We start from the raw sequence: 24,404 nt of genomic DNA, 5'->3' as shown, positions 1-24,404 counted from the left end.
CTCCTCTAGCAGGTCTCTAACCCAGGCCACCAGCACCAACGACGAACGCCCTAACCACTGTCCCAATAAGGGATATACCTAGGGCATGTGCTTATTGGGCCAGTATAGTTAGGCCCTGTCCAGAAGAAACCCTAAACCTTCTTCCATATGCACTTGTGTAGATCTCAAACAACTTGATAGGTGTAAGCAATAAGGTGAATTGAGTTTGAAGTAAATCTCAGCTCTGTTAATAGTACACTCAAAAAAAAATATATTGATCGTATTGATTCTGGAGTATCATTAAAACAGAAAGCCCTTATATTGTTGAAATAAGTAAATCAAATCAATGATGAGAATAATCAGATGATCTGATACCGGACATGGTGGCGTAACAGGAAGATCAGAGTACCGTCAACCAAAAAGGTTGAGAGTTTAAATCCCAAGTGAATACATGTTAAATAATAATAATTTCCTAAACATGCACAATGTAATCATGTATGTCAAATATGTAAGTTGAAAACACTATGTTAAATGTACTGTGTGTGTGCGTATCCCTAACACTGCCAACAGACAAATAGCTATGAATGGATCAGTGGTTAAAGGGATACTTTGAGATTTTATCTACTTCCCCGGAGTCAGATGAGCTCGTGGGTATCATTTTTAAGTCTATGTGTCCTATATGAAGGAAGTTAGAGGTTGTTTTACAAGCCAATGCTAACTAGCGTTAGCGCAATGACTGGAAGTCTACGGGTATCTGCTAGCATGCTAACCCTCAGAAAACTGGAATGTTCTTGCAACGTTCTCATAAAACGTGTCTCGAACATCAATATATTATGTTCTGACATGTCAGCCATGTTCTGTGTATGTTTGGTGGGAAGTTCATAGAACATTCTCCTAACCCACAGAAAACTAGACACAAGTGTTCTTGCAACTTTCTTATGGAACTTGTCTAGAACATTAATATCGTAAGTTCTGATTATATGGCAACCCCTTTGTGGGTAAGTTCTGTTTGACACTAAGGTAATGGTCTCATGGAAATATTCCTTGCACTTCACATGAACATTCCTATGAAAATGTTAGTTAATGACCTAATGAGACCCTTAAGGGAATGTTTGTTGTTAGCAGGGCGTATGAAGGTTGTTTAAAAGTTGTGAACCTGTACTAGGTCAGTTTGGTGACATTCAGGGTGTGCCAGAGTGACACACTTCATGAGGTAAACACACCACACACACACACTTCATGAGGTAAGCTATACTAAGAGTGCGGGCCTTTAGAAGAACAGGTTCACTCTCAAGCCTTTAAAGGTCAGAGTGTGCAGCTATCGTCACCTATACCTAATTTATATGGGCTTTATTTGTGTGTTTGCATGTGTGTGTACAGGATAGTTTGAGTTTCTACTAATCTCTACTTAAGTCAAATGTGCTGAATGTAACACTGAAATTTGTTTCTCAATACGAGTACTTTCTCTTCAGACTCACTCCCACTCAGGTAGCAGGCGTGCATCTGCATATCCTTATTTTGTTAATCATCGTATTGTCCGTGGCCGGCCATATGAATGTTTTACACACACATGACAGAGAGTACATAGTACATATATTTAGCTCCCCTTCTACCATTAATAAGTGTAGTTATTGTGTAAAAACAATGAGTCAATGACTAGGACTCCACCCCCTCATGTTCCTGACCTCAACAAAGACAAGTCAGCCTTTGTTATAAATTAATGCTGTGTCAACTTACCAGGACAAGACAGCTCTCACAGTGGTTGTGTGTGTGTGTACACACTTGTCCGTGGTTCTTGTGTTTGTACATGCATGTGTTTTTCCACTCTTCTTCTCTGGACACACACAATTCTCACAGACTCACGCACCTCTGCGTTTGTATTGTTTACCCTTGGGAATCAGAGAGCACTCCAAACGTCATTCATATTCATTAGAGGCCTCAAGTGGTTCTTTATGTACTCCTGCCCTCCATCCCTCCCCTCTTTCGCTCCCTCCTTTCCCAGTTGTTCATCCTGGAAACTGCTCCTCTCGTCTTCTCTCAGCTCACAAAGGCTCACTTCTTCTTTGGCCCACTCTCCTCCTCCTGTCTCTGGCTCCTCATCTTTTTCTTTCTTCTGTCTCTCCTCTCACCTGGAACCTGGGCCTGAGAGCTGAAGGCGTGGCTCCTCTCACTGTGTTAGCTTAGCCAGCCTTTAATCCCTGAACCTTCTCATCAAACACGTCAGGTCACGGTCGAGCACGGTCAGTCCACGGTTAAATACAGTCTTTCTGCGTGTGGTGGAAGGTGTTCACATAATGAGGTGAACCTGACAGCATGAAGAAAGTGTACAGCATGTTCAACCTGAACAAAACCAAGGAAGTGGAGGCAGTTCAGTCCATCTGTATCAAGGTATCTCTGTTCTAGTTTCTCTTTGCTATCTCTAGTTCAGTCCATCTGTATCCTCCCCTGGTCTCTCTTCTTCTGCCTTTCTGTGGGATAGTGGTGCTCTTTGGAACACTTAAAGTCTTGCTTATGCCAAAATGACAGGATCACATTGGCTCAATTATATGATTAAGGGAGTTCAGGTGTGTTATATTTTTAAGGGAGTGCTGTACACAACATTTGAACAAGTGACAATTTTTTTTAACTGTCCAGTATTTCCAAATTTCTTTGAAATATTACCTATAATTAATTACAATATGTGTGAAATTATTTTCATGTTTTGGAAGGAAAACTAAGTGTTAAAAAAAATAATATGTTGTGTTGGAATGGTGTGGGCGTATACCGGTCTTTAAAAGTATTAATGCGAGTAGACCGCTGATTGGCCAGCTAATCCTCCTTAGGAGGATTACGTCATCCTCTATGAGGAAATAGCTAGCATTTTTTAAACGGTCTGGGCCCATTTTCCCTAAAGCATCTTAAGGCTAAGTTCATCGTTAGAACCTTCATAGGAGCATCGTTAAATCTCCCAGATGTTTCCAAAAACAATCGTTATTAAAAGGTAAATGTACATTTTTCTACTTCATATTCATCATCTCAGTTGTAAAGAAAAACATTGACAACTTTGTATTTGTAATCAACTTTGAAGTTATTGGTGGTCACAGAGAGATGGATAAACCATGTGATTCTATGTTTACCTGGAATCCTTGGGACGTCCCTACCCCATTGAAGTTGACATTTAAAATGGTTAAGGGTTAAGGTTAGGTAAAGGTTAGGGTTAACGTTAGGGTTTTGGGTAAGGACGTCCCAAGGATCCCGGGTGGCACTGACCAATGTGGTGCGTTGGGATGCTATTGTAAACTTAAAAATGTGTAACAAGAACAAGCATTCGTTGTTACATAAAATGGCAAAAAAAGACAGCCAAAAAATAAAACATGAGGAATAAAGTTTGGAAATGTCGGTTCTATATCTAGGAGATATAAGAAAGCTCAGGAAATGTTCCTTTTTTTGGACACATTTAGCCCTTTATTTTTGATGACGCAAAACTACCTGCATACCTCCATTAGTTTGTATGGGTTACCTTCAGACGAGTCCCATGCCACTTGTGGGGGTTGTAGAGCAGAACGGAGAATATCATCGTGTTTGTGAGAGTCTCCATTTATATATTAGTGTGTAGCTCAAACGGTTCGGACGCTTCAGAAGTTGGCACATCAGCATTACCGACTTCAGATGAGTCCCGTGACACTTGTGGGGGTTGTATTCTATAGATGTTTTCGTGAGAAGACCGATTTTCGGGATGAATCATGGTTAGACAAACATTGCTGTAGCTCGGCCACCTAACACCGCAGATGCGGCAGGCCGACATACGTGGATGTGGTGGATTGAGACGCAGCCAGTGGCAACCCGTCACTCAGGGCAGGTGCGGCCCCCACCTGTTAGCCCCCCCTAAAATATATATATATATAATATACACACAGTATACTTTTGTAGTTGTTGCCTGTCTTGTATGTTATTTTGTCATTAATATGTGTCACATATCAGTTTGCAAACAATGCTCCAAAATGCAGGTGTTTCAGCCTAGCTCAGTGCTGTGGAGGTGGGGCAGCCAGGGGAAAATACAGAGCATAGGGGTTGGTATGTCATTGACTCAGTGTTCTGTCACTTCTGGGGACACTACGTCACCGCAAAGGGTAAAGCTCGAAAGTTCAAGCCCTTGGATGCTGCCATAGTTACATTAGAAGTGCCCGTCAAAGAAGGCTCAAGGTCATTGGCCACAGATAAAATGACATCAAATCACATATCTACAGTAGCTTTGATTGGACTGATCATGTCAACATCATACTTTCAAAATCTTAGCTAGCAGTCAACATGAATGAAGTTGACAATCTACTGGCAAATCCTTTTTAATCCTTGTCATATGAAGAGAAATAATGAAGAGAAATTATAGATGAAACGTATCGGTGCTCATCGGCCATTGGACATAAACATTACACAACAAGTTGGAAATCGCAAATTCAACAATGAGTGGTTTGGAAGGAATCAGTGGCTAACTGCAAGAATTGCAAAGTAATCACTAGCCTTCTATTCAGTGGAGTGGATGTGTGGTCCCAAGTCTGGGTTTAAAGATCTCTTTTCCAAGCTAAAAAGGATAAACATTCAACATTGGCCATGCTGTCAATCCAGCATGACTTCTGCAAAGCTCAAAACAACTGGACATTTTGGAACTGAGAAATCTGACTTCAGTGAGTTCACAATAACTGGGAACATGGAAAAAAACGAGCTCCGACTAAGAAAATACATTTTGAACGGTCATCCAACTCGGAATTGCAAGTCGGGAACACGGCCTTTCTAGAGCTCCGACCTGAAGATCACTGATGACATCATGATTCAACCTTGTTTTTTCCAGAGATACCAGTTTTCTTGAAAGCACCATAAATCCAGAAACCTTGATGTAAATTTGTTGATAAAATTGTCCCACAAAGGACCGCCGCACCACCTTCCTGTTCAATTGAGCACTGTACAACAAGGTGAGTCCAACAATGTCTTGTATGCTGCTGTATAAATGATCTAATATGCCAGGGAGATAGTATTACTTTCTTAGCTACAGACAGTATACATAAGTGTATGTTGTGAGTAAGCTGTTAGTAGCCCATGTGCCTCACCCTAATAATTTGATCACTTTTCCCCTCATAATATTGCCGACTGTTCTGACTTGGTGGTGCACATGTAGCCTATAGCCAGCCTGTTTTAGAGAAATGTCATCATCGAATATTGTAAGATCTTTCATTGTCTGCTTATATGCCCCCTTTATTTATCTTATGGTTCTAAGTTGGTGTACAAGGAGAATACTGTAAGAATGATCCATGTTCTGAATTCTGTCGCTGTACATTTCAAAAGTGCTGAACAAATAGTTATATTGACTACGTCCGTCCTAGCTTGCTCATTAATGTCTTAATCAAAATTTGTTTGTACATCTCAATTGTCAATAGAAACCACATTTATTTAAGCAAGTCAGCCATTTCGGCAATGTTTTTTTAAAAGGCAGTAAATGAGGCTGAAAGAATTGTTTCGCTGCCAGACAAGGCTCCGCTGATAGCCAGGTGTAGCAGTGGTAAGGTGTTGGGACTGCTTTTATGTAGGCCCTAAGTTTGTTAGCAGTTTGTTTATATGCTAAAATCACCACTGGACGCAACTGACATTTACATTTTTTTTTACTTAGATTGGTGCATGAATAGACTCTTATTAAGGACTAAAAACGACAAACTGAACACCGTATGTATATATTATTGAATCATGATAAATATTGTCGTGAAGAAAGATGAGACATGAATGGCAATTTCACATGGGAGTTGATACATACATACTGCACATACAGTTTAAGTCGGAAGTTTACATACACTTAGGTTGGAGTCATTAAAACTCGTTTTTCAACCACTCCACAAATTTCGTGTTAACAAACTATAGTTTTGGCAAGTCGGTTAGGACATCTACTTTGTGCATGACACAGAATATTTCCAACAATTGTTTACAGACAGATTATTTCACTTATAATTCACTGTATCACAATTCCAGTGGGTCAGAAGTTTACATACACTAAGTTGACTGTGCCTTTAAACAGCTTGGAAAATTCCAGAAAATGATGTCATGGCTTTAGAAGCTTCTGATAGGCTAATTGACATCATTTGAGTCAATTGGAGGTGTACCTGTGGATGTATTTCAAGGCCTACCTTCAAACTCAGTGCCTCTTTGCTTGACATCATGGGAAAATCAAAAGAAATCAGCCAAGACCTCCACAGGTCTGGTTCATCCTTGGGATCAATTTCCAAACGCCTGAAGGTACCACGTTCATCTGTACAAACAATAGTACGCAAGTATAAACACCATGGGACCACGCAGCCGTCATACCGCTCAGGAAGGAGACGCGTTCTGTCTCCTAGAGATGAACGTACTTTGGTGCGAAAAGTGCAAATCAATCCCAGAACAACAGCAAAGGACCTTGTGAAGATGCTGGAGGAAACAGATACAAAAGTATCTATATCCACAGTAAAATGAGTCCTATGTCGACATAACCTGAAAGGCCGCTGAGCAAGGAAGAAGCCACTGTTCCAAAACCGCCATAAAAAAGCCAGACTTCAGTTTGCAACTGCACATGGGGAAAAAGATTGTACTCTTTGGAGAAATGTCATCTAGTCTGATGAAACAAAAATAGAACTGTTTGGCCATAATGACCATCGTTATATTTGGAGGGAAAAGGGGGACGCTTGCAAGCCAAAGAACACCATCCCAACCGTGAAGCACGGGGGTGGCAGCATCATGTTGTGGGGGTGCTTTGCTGCAGGAGGGCCTGGTGCACTTCACAAAATAGATGGCATCATGAGGCAGGAAATTATGTGGATATACTGAAGCAACATCTCAAGACATCAGTCAGGAAGTTAAAGCTTGGTCGCAAATGGGTCTTCCAAAGGGACAATGCATACTTTCAAAGTTGTGGCAAAATGGCTTAAGGACAACAAAGTCAAGGTATTGGACTGGCCATCACAAAGCCCTGACCTGAATCCTATAGAAAATGTGTGGGCAAAACTGAAAAGCGTGTGTGAGCACGGAGGCCTACAAACCTGACTCAGTTACACCAGCTCTGTCAGGAGGGATGGGCCAAAATTCCCGGAACTTATTGTGGGAAGCTTGTGGAAGGCTACCCGAAATGTTTGACCCAAGTTAAAATGTTTAAAGGCAATGCTACCAAGTACTAATTGAGTGTATGTAAACTTCTGACCCACTGGGAATGTGATGAAAGAAATAAAAGCTTAAATAAATCATTCTCTCTACTATTATTCTGACATTTCACGTTCTTAAAATAAAGTGGTGATCCTAACTGACCTAAGACAGGGAATTTTTACTAGGATTAAATGTCAAGAATTGTGAAAAACTGAGTTTAAATGTATTTGGCTAAGGTGTATGTAAACTTCCGATTTCAACTGTACATACTTTGTTCAGTTTGTCATGTTTAACTGCCGTAAATATCGACAGTGGTGCGCATGCTAATCGAGTAGCATGCTAACCGAAAGCCATTTTAATTTTTTGTTTTAGATTGGTTTTTTTTGTATGCTTAAAACCCTACCAGTCCCGAGACACCAGCAAAAATATGCTTTTCATTTATCAGCATGTCCAGCCCTTAGATTTAGCCTCACAATGAAGTGTTTACCATTTTATTTAGAACACGAAACAATTTGATATTAAACAGTTGCATTCATGATTTTTTATTTTGATTATTTAGAGCAGGTTCCTGTGGTTGGCAGTTGCAGTAAAAAAAGGGGCTTGGGGGGCTTGGGCCCAGGAGCCCCTGTAAGCCCTACATTAATCCATCCCTGGCTATTTTGGCTCTCAATGATAATCCTATTGAAGCTGGATCTGCCTGAAAGGTAACCAGATGGTGCTATTAAATCATTACATAATTTGTCAACTACTGCTTTAGGCTGCCTACTATGTGTGATGACAATCTTCATAGTTATGCTGCCATAGTGTAGCGGGAGTTGCTGAAACAATAACTAGCCGATGTTTGCAATGATGATGAGAAAATAACACTAAATGACTATTTTGACTGCCTGTCTGCATCTTGCTTATGTTTGCAATACTATTACAGACAAGTTTGTACAAGCATGTTGATCTTGTCTTCCGTGTACAACATGTACAACATTTTAAGATTGTTCTATACATCAGTTGACGTCTCTATAAGCTTGAAGTCCTGAATCTAGCATGAAAGAGCATCCTTGTAGCTGTGTGGGCTAATATAGTAAAAATGTTTGTCTTGGGGTAAATTTAACCAATGGACATGGGAAAAGTTTAGGAAATGTAAGTGTTTTCTTCTCAGGTGTAATGCAAGGCATTATTGCTTGGATAGAAGGTAACAACAGGGCATGTTAAAAGTGTTTAAAAAAGACAAAAATGTTTGTCAGGTGTTAAGCCTGTGTTAAAAGATGCTTAAAATTATAAAACGACAAAGTGATTGTATTTTATTGTGTTTGGGAAATAAAGACAGTGGTAGTATTTCATTCTGTACAGAAATTTGTAGGCGGCTGAACTTACCCTGTCCCGCGGCCCATACCTGGGGTAAGTTGTGCCAAGAGACCACTGTTTTGGACAAGCTATGTTTTAAAAACTGTAATGTTTACATCAATCCTGATCATTTCCAGGGATACACAACATCCTGAAATATATGTAGATCTCTTTCTTCGAAATAATACTATATTTCCCTTGACAGAGTGATGGTGAATGTAAAAAAAATTCTCAACTTACCCAACTCACCCATATTTTAAAATGTGGGAAACTGGGAAACGTATAAACTGGGAGCAACGAGTTGTGTGTGTTCACCTGTTTTGACCTTGTTAAGAAAGTCGATTGGCTAATGGCAGGCAAGCGAGCTGCATCAACCATAAACTAAAAGTACAGATGCTCAAGGAAATAGGTGTTCATTAACCATATTAATAAATAGTTTTTACAAATAATGTTTTGTTGTTGCATATAACTTCCGAAAATGCTGTTACAGAGGTAATTTCCTTAGTATTTGACGTCAGAGTTCAGCATGTTGGAGAAGTCGGACGCTCAGAGATGATAGACGAGTTTCCTACTAGTAATGTGGATTTTTCCCAGTGGTATGCTGGTATTTACGAGATATTATGAGCAGCATTTCATCTTTACGTCTATCTTTAAAGGGAAAGTGCTACATTTTGACAATCAAGCCCTTTTTATTATTTACACAGAGTCAGATGAACTCATGAATAACATTTCTATGTCTCTGAATGCAGTTTGGAGGAATTTGAAGGTAGTTTCTGGAGCCATCGCTAACTAGCGTTAGCGCAATACTGGAAGTCTACAGGAACAGCTAGCATGTTGTGGTATCCATAAGTTCATCTGACTCTGGGTAAGTATAAAAAAAGTTCTTAATTGCCAAACTGTTGCACTATCCCTTTAATCACAGTAGCTCAGATTATCCCTTAAAGTGGAACGGACAGCTTTATATCTACTTTGCAGATATGAAACAGAATGTCAAATTCCCAGTTTATGCTACAAAACCAACTTTTAAAAAATAGGTTTTAAAAATAGGTTCTATTTGACTCGAAATTCCATGATGTAGAGTAAGGCATTGTTGGCAGAATAGATGGTAACTATCAATATTTGACTAATATAGCTAATTCACCAATAAAATTCTTGGTAGTCCAATAAATATTGCTCTCGGGTCGTAAATCACAACTGGCCTGGTACATTGTTTACTGCCTCCAGCCATCCTGGATGCACTGTTTTCAGTTTCAATGACACAATATTTTGGACAAAAACTGACAAATGTAACTAAGGCTGGGACTGTCAATACAATCAAACTAGCAAGGGCATTATCCTCAAGTCAGTCATAATGTGGAATAGGCTAGCTTATCTATTTATGTAGCCATTTATTTAGCAAGCTAAAAACACAGAGCCTAACTAACTAGCTGCTGGGAGGATGCCATGTCATTGGACAAGTGGGTGATGGGAAACTTTCCCCCCCATATAGTTTTTCGGTGGTTACAGCTAGAGATGCAGGTGTCATTTGGTTAGCTAGCAAAATATGCTAATCCTTTTGCTAGCTAACTATGCTGAACTTATGCTAACTTTGGATAGCTGTTTATCTCTTAATTGTCAATCAAATGTACTCTATTTGGCATCGATCAAATGGGCAAGGCAGGCAAGTTCCCATTCAGTTGTCAAAACGTGGGTTGGGACAAGCATACATTGGCAGGCAGGCTGCAGCAGGGCGAGCAGGCTACTATTTCCCCTCATTTATCAGTGCAACTACAAGCTGAAAATGTTTGGGAAGGTTTATCTAACATTACTGTTCCCTCGTTAGATTTTTAGCTCATCTTGCTCTGGCTAACAGTTGTTGATCTTAAACACAACTGAGGGAGAGATAGCCTACCTTGTTCATGGTAATTTAAAAAAATAGACCTGTAATGTTTCCAAATGTAAGAGGACTCCCGTGGTATTCACATATTTGCAGAAATCCATTCATGTGTATTTTGGGGAATACTTTCTAATGATCTAAATTAGTGCTGTTGTTACTGCCTGTAAACACACAGTCCAGTTCAAAGTGAATGATGGCAGGCCAGTGTGGCAAATAGCTTATTTGCATGTAGGTCTACTGTAGCTCTGATTGGCTATGGTGCACTGGTCTGTGTAGTCCAGTCCTGGACAAGACTGACACATTTTTATTAGGTTTTATTTACTGCAGTGTCTATAAGGGTGTTTTCACACTTGGTCCCAATTGTTGTGAACTCAGTGCTTTTCGCTTAATATTTTGTGCAGTGTGAACACTCAAAAGGAACTCAGGCCCCTCGACCATCTCGACCATCTCGAGAGTTGGTTTGAGTTCGGTTTGCTTGAATTCCGCGATTCGGTTCTCTTTTTTAGGGCAATGTGAACACAAAGCTCCCCAGGTTCACTTGTCATCATTCCCGCACCACACACTAGACTACTGCAACACTGTTTTCTCTGCAATAACCCCTCACATTGGTGCCACAAAAGAGAGAGGAGGGTGATGTGCAGGTTCGCAGATTTTTTTTGTTGCTGTTTTTGGATATTGGTGCACAGAAATTCCCAAATGGGTGTGGAGTTTTTGTTTAGATTATTTGTTTGCAATATGTGATCTACAGACTAAGAGAGCTTCATCAGCTGTTTATTCGATTGTGCGGTTTGAATAGTTTGAGAAGACAATATATATTTGGTGAGAATCACAACATGGGGTACAACATCTATTCTAGGTCTTAAAGGGGCAGTAGCCTACATTGGGTGTACAATTTTCAATTACAGCATTATTTAATCTGTAGTTATTCTTCTACTATTTATTCTGTTACCAATAATATTTACATGTTAATAGTATCTTCTGATTACAATTATTATGTCTCATCTTTTAGCTAAATGTAATCTATTAGCTTCCAAAATATAAGTAGGTATATCTAGCTTCTCGATAACACGTTCTGATGGAATGGCTTGTCCTGAACTTTGTAAAAAAAACTGTGTGCATTGAGTGAATGTTGGAATTAGATATTGGTTACTTTCTAAACATAGCAATGTGAACTCAAAGAGGAAGATGACCACAAAATAGGTGTTGTGAACTGGCAAAAGAGTTGAGTCGTCATTCAAAGGCAAGTGCAATGTGAATACAAAGAAAAATGTGTTATTTCACTTCATTAAAGAGGACTGAGATTGGTTCTTTTTAAGAGGACTATATGTGAAAGCACCCTTAATTGTTCAAACGCACGCCCGCTTTCGCACTCCATATTGCTTTAGAATTTTCACACATGCCTTACTCTGTCATTCCCAAACATTCTATGAAAGTATGAAAACGACCATATTTAAGTGTTCGCTTCTCAGAAAATTCCTAGTGGTGTATATGAACAGATTTGAATAAGAGGTCATGTTGCTAAAATGCTGTTAGTTCTACTTTAAAAGCCCAGTGCAGTCAAAACTATGGTTTCCTATGTTTTGTATCATATTGTACAGCCGATGAAACTGTTACTGTAAAAGTCAGTATTATTTCCTTATCAAAATCAAATCACATTTGATTTATCACATGCACCAAATACAACTGGTGCAGAATAGAGTGAAATGCTTGCTTACAAACCTTTCCCAACAATGCAGTTTAAAAAATTAACTATTAAATAGTAACTAACATATATGAAATCATGTAGTAACCAAAAAAGTGTTTAACAAATTTGAGATTCTTCAAAGTAGCCACACTTTGCCTTGATGACAGCTTGCACACTCTTAGCATTCTCTCAACCAGCTTCATGAGGTAGTCACCTGGAATGAATTTCAATTTACAGGTGTGCCTTGTTAATGTCACGTGGGATGACGCTGGAGAGACGAAGCAGGTACGGGGAGTCAAACATTTAATAAGGAACGGACATGTAACAAGACAGGAACAGCGTCAGCATACGAGTAAACACAGACAAAAAACAATCAATGCAGAAGCGGGAAACAGAGCTGGGGAACTGACAAATATAGGGGAGGTAATAACAGGTGATGAGTGAGTCCAGGTGAGTCCAATATCGCTGATGCCCATGACGAGCAAAGGCAGGTGCGCGTAATGGATGATAGGAGTGCGTGATGCAGGGCAGCCCGGCGCCCTCAAGCGCCAGGCAGGAGCAGACGTGGCGGGAGCAACGTGACAGTTAAAAGTGAATGTGGAATTTCTTTCTTTCCTGCTTAATGCGTTTGAGCCAATGAGTTGTGTTGTGACAAGGTAGGGGTGGAGATAGCCCTACTTGGTAAAAGACCAAGTCCATATTATGGTAAAAACAGCTCAAATGAGCATAGAGAAATGACAGTCCATCATTACTTTAAGACATGAAGGTCAGTCAATACGGAACATTTCAAGACCTTTAAAAGTTTCTTCAAGTGCAGTCGCAAAAACCATCAAGAGGCTATGATGAAACTGGCTCTCACATGAGGACCGCCACAGGAAAGGAAGATCCAGAGTTACCTCTGCTGCAGAGGATAAGGTAATTAGAGTTAACTGCACATCAGATTGCAGCCCAAATAAATGCTTCACAGAGTTCAAGTAACAGACATCTCAATATCATCTGACCAGAGGAGGCTGCGTGAATCAGGCCATCGTGGTCGAATTGCTGCTAAGAAACCACTACTAATGGACACCAATAAGAAAAATAGACATGCTTGGGTAAAGAAACACAAGCAATGTACATTACAAATTTTAGATTTTTGGTTCCAACCGCTGTGTCTTTGTGAGACGCAGAGTAGGTGAACAGATGATCTCTGCATGTGTGGTTCCCACCATGAAGCATGGAGGAGGTGGTGTGATGGTGTGGGGGTGCTTTGCTGGTAACACTGTCTGTGATTTATTTAGAATTCAAGGCACACTTAACCAGCAAGGCTATCATAGCATTCTGCAGCGATACGCCATCCCATCTGGTTTGTGCTTAGTGGGACTACCATTTGTTTTGTTTTTCAACAGGACAATGACCCAAAACACACCTCCGGGCTGTGTAAGGGCTATTTGACCAAGAAGGAGAGTGGTGGAGTGCTGCATCAGATGACCTGGACTCCACAATCACCCGACCTCAACCCAATTGAGATGGTTTGGGATGAGTTCCACCGCAGAGTGAAAGAAAAGCAGCCAACAAGTGCTCAGCGTATGTGGGAACTCCTTCAAGACTGTTGGAAAAGTATTCCTCATTAAGCTGGTTGAGAGAATGCCAAGAGTGTGCAAAGCTGTCATCGATGCGAAGAAAAATATTTTTCTTTGCATAATACTTTTTGGGCTCCTACATGATTCCATATGTGTTGTTTCATAGTTTTGATGTCTTCACTATTATTCTACAATGTATGTAGAATAATAGTGAAGACAAAATTGCTCTTGAGAAATTGCTCTTTGCTAAGAAGCTATTTTTGTTTCTTTCATTAAAAGCAAATCACAGTAAGATACCTAATTGTTACCAAGAAATGATTTGATATCGAGATTAAAAACGGCTGCATTAGATCTTTAAGGGCAGGCTGAATTTACCTACAGTATATATCTTTCTGTTCAATGTAAACAAGTCAGTGATTGAGTGTGTAGTCTCTTTCAACAGCCGGGGTCAGGTTGGTACAGGTTATCAGTAAGTTGTACAGTCTTTCTACAGTGTGTAGTGTTCTACCTCCGAATCCCATTCCCTCCCTCCAAGGCTCTACCCTGCTGATGCATTCACACCTGAAGGGATCACATAGGACAGCTTGTTAACAAAACACAAGCTGTAAACACAAGCTGTAAGGATCTAGTGGAAGGGGCTAGGGGCTGTTCAGGCTTGGGGCTGTTTTGTCATGGAGAAGGTTAATGTGAAGGTGGTGCCATGTGTGAGTTCGTTGATGGACAAATGAGAACTGCAGACCCTACCAGTGGAAACACTGTCCTCGTGTGGCAGAGCAGGGGAACCGTCCAATGCCTCAGTTCAGCTGCTCAGACAAGGAAGCCATGCACTACAAATACATGTAGGCTACAATACAGTACATACAAATGGTTTATAACTGAAATATCTGATTAAAGTTACACATTGGGCCTTTCTGTACCTCTATGTGTGTCTCTCTCTGAGTGCTCACCGCACACAGGAGTGGATTTTGCTTCTAGCTCCTAAGAAACTTCGCAGTATTTTGTTTTTTTTGTCCGTTATTTCTTACATTATTAGCCCGGGAAATGTTCCTTAATTCTATTATTTTACTTTTAGATTATGTGTATACTGTTGTGACTTGTTAGATATTACTGCACTGTTGGAGCTAGAAACACCAGCATTTCGCTACACCCGCAATAACATCTGCTAAACATGTGTATGTGTACAAATCAAATTTGAGACTGTGACAGAGGGAGCAGACACTAGGCATGGCTAAGTGGGCACCTTCCACCAGCCCTGCCTTCCAACCACCACAATGGATGGTGAGACAGAGAGAGGGACAGAGGGATGGAGAGAAAAAGAGAGCTTTGGAAGGTGAGAGAAACATGGAGAAGGGAAAGAGAATGAGAGTGGGTGACCATGTTATGGAGAGTGTGTTAGGGAGAGGGAGAAGGTGTGCAAGTGTTAGCTATGATGAGAGTGAGAGAACGATGTGAGCCTCTTGATAGGATCACCAACTTTCCTGTATCTTCTCTCTCCTTTGTGTGTTTTGTTCCTTATGTGGAGATAAAAAGTTGACATAATGCCTTGGACAAAGCGGTGGATGTACTGTAACCCTGGTGTCTGTCTGACCCGGTTTGTTTCGCTTGTCTCAAAAGTGATTCTCTCCCTCCCTCTTTCTCCACAGCAAATCCAGTTTTCTGATCAGAAGCAGGATTTTAACAAACGTCTTAGTAAGACCGGTCGTCGCTCCCATTCTTTCTCCCAGTCCTCCACAGATAACTACAACTCAGGTACACACACACACCTGCTTCGTCGGCACGGTGTGTTTTGTCTCTAAGTGTATAGCTGCCCATGTCTGGCTGTTGTCCCAGCAGGTTGTTACAGTGAGATACATTTTGAGTCTTTCTCCCTCAGCCAAACTTTCATTGAGAGAAAGTCTTCAGATTAATTACCTCTTTAATTTACTCCTTATCTGTCTAGTTAGCTGTTCTCAGACAGAGAGGGAGCAGTAATCCTAACTGTACATAGCACGTACTTAAACCTCAGACAAACACAACAAAGCTGATTCATAGTATTGTAGCTGTTTCCAGATTTACAATCCATTGGAAGGTATACATAACGGTTTATTTTGCTTCTCTACTTTAGCTGATAACAGTTGTAACCTGTTGCCATTTGACTATTGGTCCAATGGTAGATTTCAGTTAAACCTAGATGGTTTATCTTGCTCATCCTGTTTCATTGTGCCTGGTGTTACTCTGTCAACCCCTCACATGCTTGCACACACACACACATCCTTAGCTGCGTTGTACACAGACAGTTCAGAGGATGCGACGTCTCCTAGAGACAGGCAGCAGAGGAGCTCTAAGGGACATCAAGACTTCTGCATCAAGAACATCAGACAGGCCAGCTTCGGACGCAGGGAGATAGCGATCGCTGAGCAAGGTGAGAGGGAATGGAAGAGGTGTGTGTGCTCTTAGAAAAAAATGGTTTCAAAAGGGGTTCTTCAGCTGTCCCCATAGGAGAAACCTTTTTTTGTTCCAGGTAGAACTCTTTTAGGTTCCATGTAAAACGCTCTGTGGAAAGGTTTCTACCAAAAGGGATCTACCTGGAACCAAAAAGGGTTCTTCAAAGGGTTCTCCTTTGGGGACAGCTGAAGAACCCTTTTAGGTTCTAGATAGCACCTTTTTTTTCTAAGAGTGTGTGTGTTAAAAAGTAAGGTAAGAGAGAGGGAGGAACATGACTCAAGGTGTGTCAAGTTCTCTCCCCTTTCTTTCCCTCCCTCTCTGTCCCTCCCTCCCACTCCTTCTCCCTCATCTCTCTGTGTAGAGATGCCAGCTCTGATGGCCCTGAGAAAGAGAGCAGCGGGAGAGAAGCCACTGGCTGGAGCTAAAGTAGTGGGCTGCACTCACATCACCGCTCACACAGCCGTGAGTATGCATGCACACACACACGCACACAAATAGACACTGAATCACGCAAGTACACACACGCAAACTGAAATTGGACTGTGTGTATTTGCGTGTGTCCGCATGCGTGCGTGCACATATGCGTTCCTGTAGGTGTTGATGGAGACTCTGTCTGCGTTGGGGGCTCAGTGTCGCTGGGCAGCCTGTAACATCTACTCCACCCAGAACGCTGCAGCTGCAGCTCTGGCTGAGGAAGGTGAGAGACACACAGTATTACTCTTGCTCTCTCCGCTATCACTTTTTCTCACCACTGTCTTCTCAGCTCTCTCTTTACTTTTTACAAGTCCCTCCTTTTTTCCTCATTATCTCTCAAACTCAGTAATCTACGGAAATACAATAAACTCTCCTTTGCCCTCTCCCGTATTCTGTCTCTCTCTCTCTCTCAGGCTTCCCTGTGTTTGCGTGGAAGGGGGAGTCGGAGGATGACTACTGGTGGTGTATTGACCACTGTGTTAGCCTGGAGGCCTGGCAACCCAATATGGTACAGTATAGGCCTACATGTCTCCCTCTTAATATGGTACAGTATAGGCCTAGCTCTCACATTAGACAGCTATGATCCAGATTAATCCAGTTATGGATGGATTCTCTGTATTTCTCAGATCCTGGATGATGGGGGAGACCTGACCCACTGGATCGATAAGAAATACCCCAGCATATTCAAGATGATCAAGGGCATCGTGGAGGAGAGCGTCACAGGAGTACACAGGTGGGATTGGAGCACCCATGTCTCTGATTGTTGTGAGATAGATTAGAAGACAGCCCTAAGCACTCACTGGAGGGGAACTGTTAGCCAGATCCTCCTCAATTAAGGTGGAAGAAAGTAACAGGAGACACACTTGGCCTACATGATGCCGGAACTAACCTCTCCTCAACAACAGGAAGTGACAACACGGGTGGATCTGGCTTTTCCACTCAACTGATTTCTTCAAGCTCCTGATTCTTGTCACAAAACCCAGCAGTGTCACCCAGCAAAACCCAGACCGGATCTTCCAGCGGATCCTCACTAACATCACCTTGTGACTGGGAAGAATCTGCTCCCTCCCACAGCTTATTAATAAACGTGTCAGCTAAATCAACACCTGACACCCTAACAACCATATGGTCAGCCTGCGGAGGAACCACAACCTCAAGTACTTTGGCAAAGATTATGTCAGCTAAAGGAACAAAAGAATCACTGACAACCTCTGAATCTAACAGATCACTTGGGCGAACCAAATCCACTATCAGACCACCAACATAACCTAGTTGCCCATTGTCACTCAACCCAACAAAGAATGTCTCCCCTAAATTGACACATGAATCAACCTCATCCTCAACCTGCAGAAGGTACACTACATCACATATCTCTGCCCAGAAGGTCTCAGCTAGAGACATACAAGAATCACCTTTCTCTCTAGGCAGTCTGGTCTCATAGACTAGACGTAGCATAGTAAATTAGTATGACATTTTAGTGATTACATAAGACAGAAGGTTAACAAAGGCAAAATGAAAGTATGATGCATGGGTGGGCGTATAACGTGAGCATTTAGAAAAGTTGCGTGTTCGAATCTCATCACGGGCAACTTTACAATTACTTACTACTTCCTAGATACTTTGTCTCTACTTAGTATGTTAGCTAAAACTTCCTCTAACCATAACCTTAACCCTTTAACCTAACCCCTAACCTTAACCCCTAGCCTAGCTAACATTAGTGTTAGCCACCTAGCCAACCAGCTAACATTAGCCACAACAAATTGAAATTTGTAACATATTATACGTTTAGCAAATTCTATTGTACAAATTGCAATTCGTAACATATTGTACAACTTCAAATTCTTAACAAATCATACAAATTGTAATTTGTAAGATGTAATATGAAATGGATGATGCACATCCCCAAATTAATACATGCCATACAAAATACAACATATCATAGTAAAATGTTACGTCTACCCCTGAGTCCAGGTTTCACTAGGGAGAACTATTTCCTGGGAACCAGTCTAGTTTGACAAAGAATGTTTCCTCCAAGTCCCCACATAAATCATCATCTTCCCTATCTGGTTTGTCATCAGCACTCTGATGAACCGGAGTGACTTCACAAACTGGGGATACCACAAAACTCCTTGAGAGATTCTACCCCCTGAGACTTTTCACTGGGGTTACAAAAAAAACAAATCACTGGTGGAAACTGGTTTAGTGACAAGACTGACTGACAGGAAACACAAACTTTCTCCCCTCTATGCAGCCCTTCATTCACCTGCTTTTTCAAGAGTGCTATTTCCTGTTCTAGCCTCACTATTTCCAGTCTTCTTCCTCCTAACTGCTATCCACCAGAACCAACAGCAAGAACTCACTCCACTTCTCCAATAACAGCACTGCAACCTCTAACTTGCTCAACTCATCTGCTATTTCAACCTCCAGCATTTCTGTCACATGACCTAACTGACCCCTTGTTAGCTTGAGCAAACCCCAACTATCATCTACCTCAGCACAAAACACTGCTGGCTCAAACACCCCCAAAGTCAAAATCCATACGCTAACAAATACAGGACGCGCTCCAAACCCCAGAGATAACCACTCCTACTAGGCAAAAACCAAACCCGCATGCCATGCACAAAAGCTACAAACCATAGCCACAGTTAGCCACTAGCCTAACACTAACACTGCCTTATTTACCAAAGCTACAAACCATAGCAACAGTTAACCACTAGCCTAGCACTAACACAAACGCATGTGCCACAGACTCCTCTAGACTCCAAACTCGGAAATCTTATCCTGCCAACAGCACTAGCAAAACAGTCAACACAAAATATTCCGTCCCACAAGCAAAACACTTCATCAGCCTTACAGTAGTTAACAGCTACCAACTGCAAATGATTGGTTACCTTTGTGGGTGCAGCCACACCAAACATTTCTGTTGACTAAAGCCATCAGCTATTTTGCTAGCCAGGAAACTGAAACTCACACTAACACTGCTGCAAACCTCTCCTAGCATGCTAGCGTGACACAAACTTGACAAAAACACCTGCTACAAATGTTCTTAACAAATGCACACCACCAAATCCTGACGGTTCACAACCACCTGGACTACAACCACAAATGCGAACATGTGTTAACATTTGTTATAAGCCCAATAACTGGCCACTCTGTTTGGGTTTTGGCCTAGTTAAATGGTCTGTAACCCGAATGAATGTGTGCATCTATGTGAGAAATCAGCATATGTGCCTAGGTGTTAAGTGTGCATGTGCCCAAGGAGACAGCATCCTTACCTTGGTCAAGGGCCAACTCTGTCACTCTTGAGCTCTCGATCGGTCAGACACTGATTGACCGTCTTAATGGGCAGCACCTGTCTCCTTAGCAACCAGTCTCAGCAGCTGGACAAGGTTGCTGCTGCCCCCTGGGGAATGGAGTGTGGAAGTGGTAGTGAGCTGTAGTGTGCTGTCTAAACGACCTTACCTAATCCATAACAATAGGTAATAGGTTGCTATTTTAGACGCAGCCTATGTGTTGTGCTAAGGTAGCAGTGTTTCCCTTCTTCCCAAGGCTGTACCAGCTGTCCAAGGCAGGGAGGCTGTGTGTTCCTGCTATGAACATCAATGACTCAGTCACCAAACAGAAGTTTGACAACCTCTACTGCTGCAGGGAGTCCATACTGGACGGGTACATATACTAAAACACACAGATGCAGAAATAACATGAGTGTGTGTGTGTGTGTTTGTTTGTGTGTCCTTTGACTTTTTGTGTGTGTGACCTTTGGCCTCCCATCTCCCCCTAGGTTGAAACGGTTGACAGATGTGATGTTTGGGGGAAAGCAGGTTGTGGTGTGTGGTTATGGAGAGGTCAGTATTTTATTAGCACCTATTAAACACCAAGGTCTAAATTGTTCTCTCTATGTATGTGTTTACTCCATCTGTGTGTATGAATGTTTGTCTTTCTACCCTCTCCTACCACCTCTCCCAGGTTGGTAAAGGTTGCTCTGCCGCTCTGAAGGCCATGGGCTCAATAGTGTACATCACAGAGGTCGACCCCATATGTGCCCTGCAGGCCTGGTATGACTAGAGAGAGAGAGAGAGAGAGAGAGAGAGAGAGAGAGAGAGAGAGAGAGAGAGAGAGAGAGAGAGAGAGAGAGAGAGAGAGAGAGAGAGAGAGAGAGAGAGAGAGAGAGAGAGAGAGAGAGAGAGAGAGAGAGAGAGAGAGAGAGAGAGAGAGAGAGAGAGAGAGAGAGAGAGAGAGAGAGAGAGAGAGAGAGAGAGAGAGAGAGAGAGAGAGAGAGAGAGAGAGAGAGAGAGAGAGAGAGAGAGAGAGAGAGAGAGAGAGAGAGAGAGAGAGAGAGAGAGAGAGAGAGATGAACTATTCGTGTTTATGTCTCTCCCTGTTCCAGCATGAACTGCTTCAGACTGGTCAAGCTCAATGACGTCATCAGACAGGTGGACATGGTCATCACCTGCACGGGTAAGACATGTCATCACCCACAGAGGTAATGTGAATGGTCTAGTAAAGAGAGGGGCTTAACTCTCACACGAACTATAGCTCACAAAAGTTACACATGGAAGTATAGTAGAGTACATTTTTTGCCTGAAATGTGTACTCTCCAGAGTGTTTTTCATGTTACCAACCCTTTCAGTGTGCTGTAATGAGACCGGCTATCCCTAACCTTAGCGTCATGTCCACATCACGGTTCAACCCTAAGCCCAACCTTAGCCTCAACCACAAGCCTAACCTTAAAGATGATAATAAACTATACATTTCTTTGAAGCAATATTGCGGAGTAATGTTGCCAGCAATGGTTGCTGCAACAGTTTTCCATAAACGATTTTTAGAAATCCTCCAATCAGAGTGCATATATTGGTCATGTGATCAGTCTGCGTTCTAAAACATTTTGGAAACATGGTGGCCGTTTTTGAGCCGAAGTGTCCGAAAATGAACGTTTTGCAGTGAAATGTTGGTCATTCAACCATCAAATGTTTCCTCACCACAATATTTGATCATGCCACATTACTACATACATACTGTGTTCAGTTTGTCAAGTTTAACTGACGACAGTATCCATGCTGGGGCGTACTAATTGATTAGCATGCTAATCAAAGCCCATGTATATTCAATGGCCCAAATTGGTTAGATTGTTAGCAACCTGGAAGCAGGTTGAGTGGATGAACAGGGCAGAGGCAACACCTCTTTGTTGCTTGTTTGTTAGCTGATGAATTGTTATACAGCCGTGGCAGTCAACAGTCAATAACAAGCTATAGGAGATGAGTAAATTAATAGGAAAATTACGTTTCTAATTTATCTATGCTTTATATGAAATATATTATTATTTTATTTTATTTATTTAACCCTTATTTTACCAGGTAAGTTGACTGAGAACACATTCTCATTTACATCAACGACCTGGGGAATAGTATTAATGCCAATTGTTGTTCATTGCTCTTCATAGCTCCAATGTCTCATACCCCACTCTGTTCCCAGCAACATTGCTTGGCAATATTGCCTTAAAAAATTGCCAGTGTATCCTCCGTAGCATTTTTCGCACATCATGTTCAAATCATCTATAACTGACTTTGTTGAGCTTCACAATCAATTTGAGATACTTACAGATGATTTGGAAATGATGTGTGAAAAATGCTAACATCGGTCCCATGACTTGCAAGGGATTTGTGCCACCAATGCTAAAATGTTAGCATGTGGAAACGGTGCCAGGGAAACTAAACCAATTGCTATCATACCTTGTCCATAGACTGCTTACAGAGTAATGAAATAAATGTGTAATTTTGTAATTTAGGTGAACTATTCCTGTTCAACCCTAACCCTAGCCTTCACCACAACCATAACCCTAACTTCATGTCTACATTTCGGTTCAACCCTAGCCTCAACCACAACCACAACCCTAACCCTAGCTTCATGTCCGCATCCCGGTTCAACCCCAACTCTTACCCTAGCCTCAACCCCAACCACAATCCTAACCCTAGCTTCATGTCCCAATGCACCCCCTCCTCCTGAACCTGTCAGCCTACAGTAGGTAATGATGGGCTATGACAGGTTATGACAGCTTATAACAGGATACAACAGCCTCAGTTTTGTCCTCAGGCAACAAGAACGTGGTGGGAAGAGATTATCTGGACAGAATGAAGAACGGCTGCATCGTCTGTAACATGGGTCACTCCAACACTGAGATAGACGTGGTGAGACGTGTGTGTGTGTGTGTGTGTGTGTGTGTGTGTGTGTGTGTGTGTGTGTGTGTGTGTGTGTGTGTGTGTGTGTGTGTGTGTGTGTGTGTGTGTGTGTGTGTGTGTGTGTGTGTGTGTGTGTGTGTGTGTGTGTGTGTGTGTGTGTGTGTGTGTGTGTGTGTGTGTGTGTGTGTGTGTGTGTGATATATACGGTTGACACACTGTGTTTTTCCTCTGTCAGGCGAGTCTGCGGAGCCCAGAGTTGACCTGGGAGAGAGTGAGGTCACAGGTGGACCATGTCATCTGGCCAGATGGCAAGAGAATTATCTTACTGGCTGAGGTCAGCGCCTGTGTGTGTTAAGTGTGTGACCACTGATCACTGGTGTGTGTGTGTGTGTGTTTCACAGTGTGTGTATATTCTCTCAGGGTCATCTGTTGAATCTGAGCTGCTCCACGGTACCCACGTTCATTCTCTCCATCACCGCCACCACACAGGTCTGTCTGTCTCTCACACAGCAGGGGACGTCATGGTCGCAGCAAACACACAAGCTCTACTGTGGAGGGCTACAATTATGCACTATGAAAAGGAACTGGCCTCTGTAGCCACAGTCTCTTTGTAATTTAATTATGTTCTAGGTATACTACTTCTATAACGTAACGTAATGCCCTCAGGCGCTGGCTCTGATTGAGCTGTACAATGCCCCAGAGGGACGATACAATAAAGATGTCTACCTCCTGCCAAAGAAGATGGGTGAGACACCACCTTACCTACCTACTGCTTCGTTACTCCGGTTTTGACAGGGTATAGTGTGACTGTGTTTGGGTGTGTGTGTGTGCTTGCATGTTTTCAGACGAGTTCGTGGCCAGACTCCACCTGCCAACGTTTGACGCCCACCTCACAGAGCTGACTGATGAGCAGGCCAAATACCTGGGCCTCACCAAGACTGGACCCTTCAAACCAAACTACTACAGGTGGGGAAACACACACACACTCACATCTCAAGCATATAATGCACATATACACACTAAAAGCAGGAATGAACATGAACAGTAATGTCATTTGGCGTTCCAGTATGTTCCTGTGGCTTACAGTGAGAGTGTTCATTGCAGGTACTAATCCATGGAAGTGAAGACCAAAGATACACCAGAGCACCCCAAAGACATGTGGCTCAGAGGAAGCGAAGACCAGGGAGACTTGGCTCAGATTAGTGTATATGGGAAAACTGTAGCCCAGCGCTGAGATGTAACACCCCAACCATGACGGTCTGACTGACCTTTAACCCCTGACCTCTGACATCTGCTGAGCCATCTGACCCATAGAGATAAATAGAGGACTCTAGTGCCCAAAATCCTGGGTTTGGAGAAGGTGTACGTCAACATGTAATAGAGAAACACAGATTATCTACTTTTTCATAGACTTACTTTCAGTTACAAATCTTCTCAAAGATACAGTATCTAAACAATGTTTCAACTTTCTGAATGTAAATAAAAGCAGATAAGCAATAACCAAAAGGTAAAAGATTAATAAAATGTTACATCTGACCATTTGTTCTTGTATTTTTTCAAAGATAAAGTTGTGACCCACCCACCAGTCTTATAAACTCCTCTCCCCAGACAAACAGCTAGTCTTTCTACAGCTAGCTGTAGTTCTGACTATGCCCACCAGGTGGTGCAATGATGCACCACCCACACCTGGTGGGTGGTGCACCCCCCCCCCACACACACACACACACACACACACACACACACACACACCTGAATAC

The 24,404-nt window shown here is 42.0% G+C and overlaps 1 protein-coding gene across 3 annotated transcripts; it reads left to right on the top strand.

Annotated features, from left to right (window-relative positions):
- Positions 1 to 1,943: 1,943 nt before the first annotated feature.
- LOC139540092 (putative adenosylhomocysteinase 3) lies at positions 1,944 to 24,183 on the top strand. 3 transcript variants are annotated; one of them, XM_071343650.1, is made up of 18 exons: positions 2,281 to 2,367; positions 13,400 to 14,903; positions 15,217 to 15,322; positions 15,831 to 15,974; positions 16,359 to 16,459; positions 16,592 to 16,694; positions 16,885 to 16,979; positions 17,098 to 17,204; positions 20,021 to 20,137; positions 20,253 to 20,316; positions 20,438 to 20,526; positions 20,859 to 20,929; positions 22,562 to 22,656; positions 22,883 to 22,981; positions 23,068 to 23,136; positions 23,314 to 23,392; positions 23,493 to 23,613; positions 23,752 to 24,183. In XM_071343650.1, the coding sequence occupies exons 2-18, from the start codon at positions 14,877 to 14,879 to the stop codon at positions 23,756 to 23,758; spliced, it is 1,494 nt and encodes a 497-aa protein (XP_071199751.1). In that variant the 5' UTR covers positions 2,281 to 2,367; positions 13,400 to 14,876; the 3' UTR covers positions 23,759 to 24,183. The 3 variants fall into 3 exon arrangements, with proteins under 3 accessions (XP_071199750.1, XP_071199749.1, XP_071199751.1); XM_071343649.1 differs by lacking the exon at positions 13,400 to 14,903 and having other exon boundaries at positions 1,944 to 2,367; positions 15,846 to 15,974; XM_071343648.1 differs by lacking the exon at positions 13,400 to 14,903 and having other exon boundaries at positions 1,945 to 2,367.
- Positions 24,184 to 24,404: the final 221 nt, after the last annotated feature.

This window comes from Salvelinus alpinus, chromosome 15 (genome assembly GCF_045679555.1).
Source record: "Salvelinus alpinus chromosome 15, SLU_Salpinus.1, whole genome shotgun sequence".
Taxonomy (NCBI): domain Eukaryota; kingdom Metazoa; phylum Chordata; class Actinopteri; order Salmoniformes; family Salmonidae; genus Salvelinus; species Salvelinus alpinus.
The sequence above is the reverse complement of the archived record's forward strand: the minus strand, read 5'-3'. Positions and strand labels throughout refer to the sequence as shown.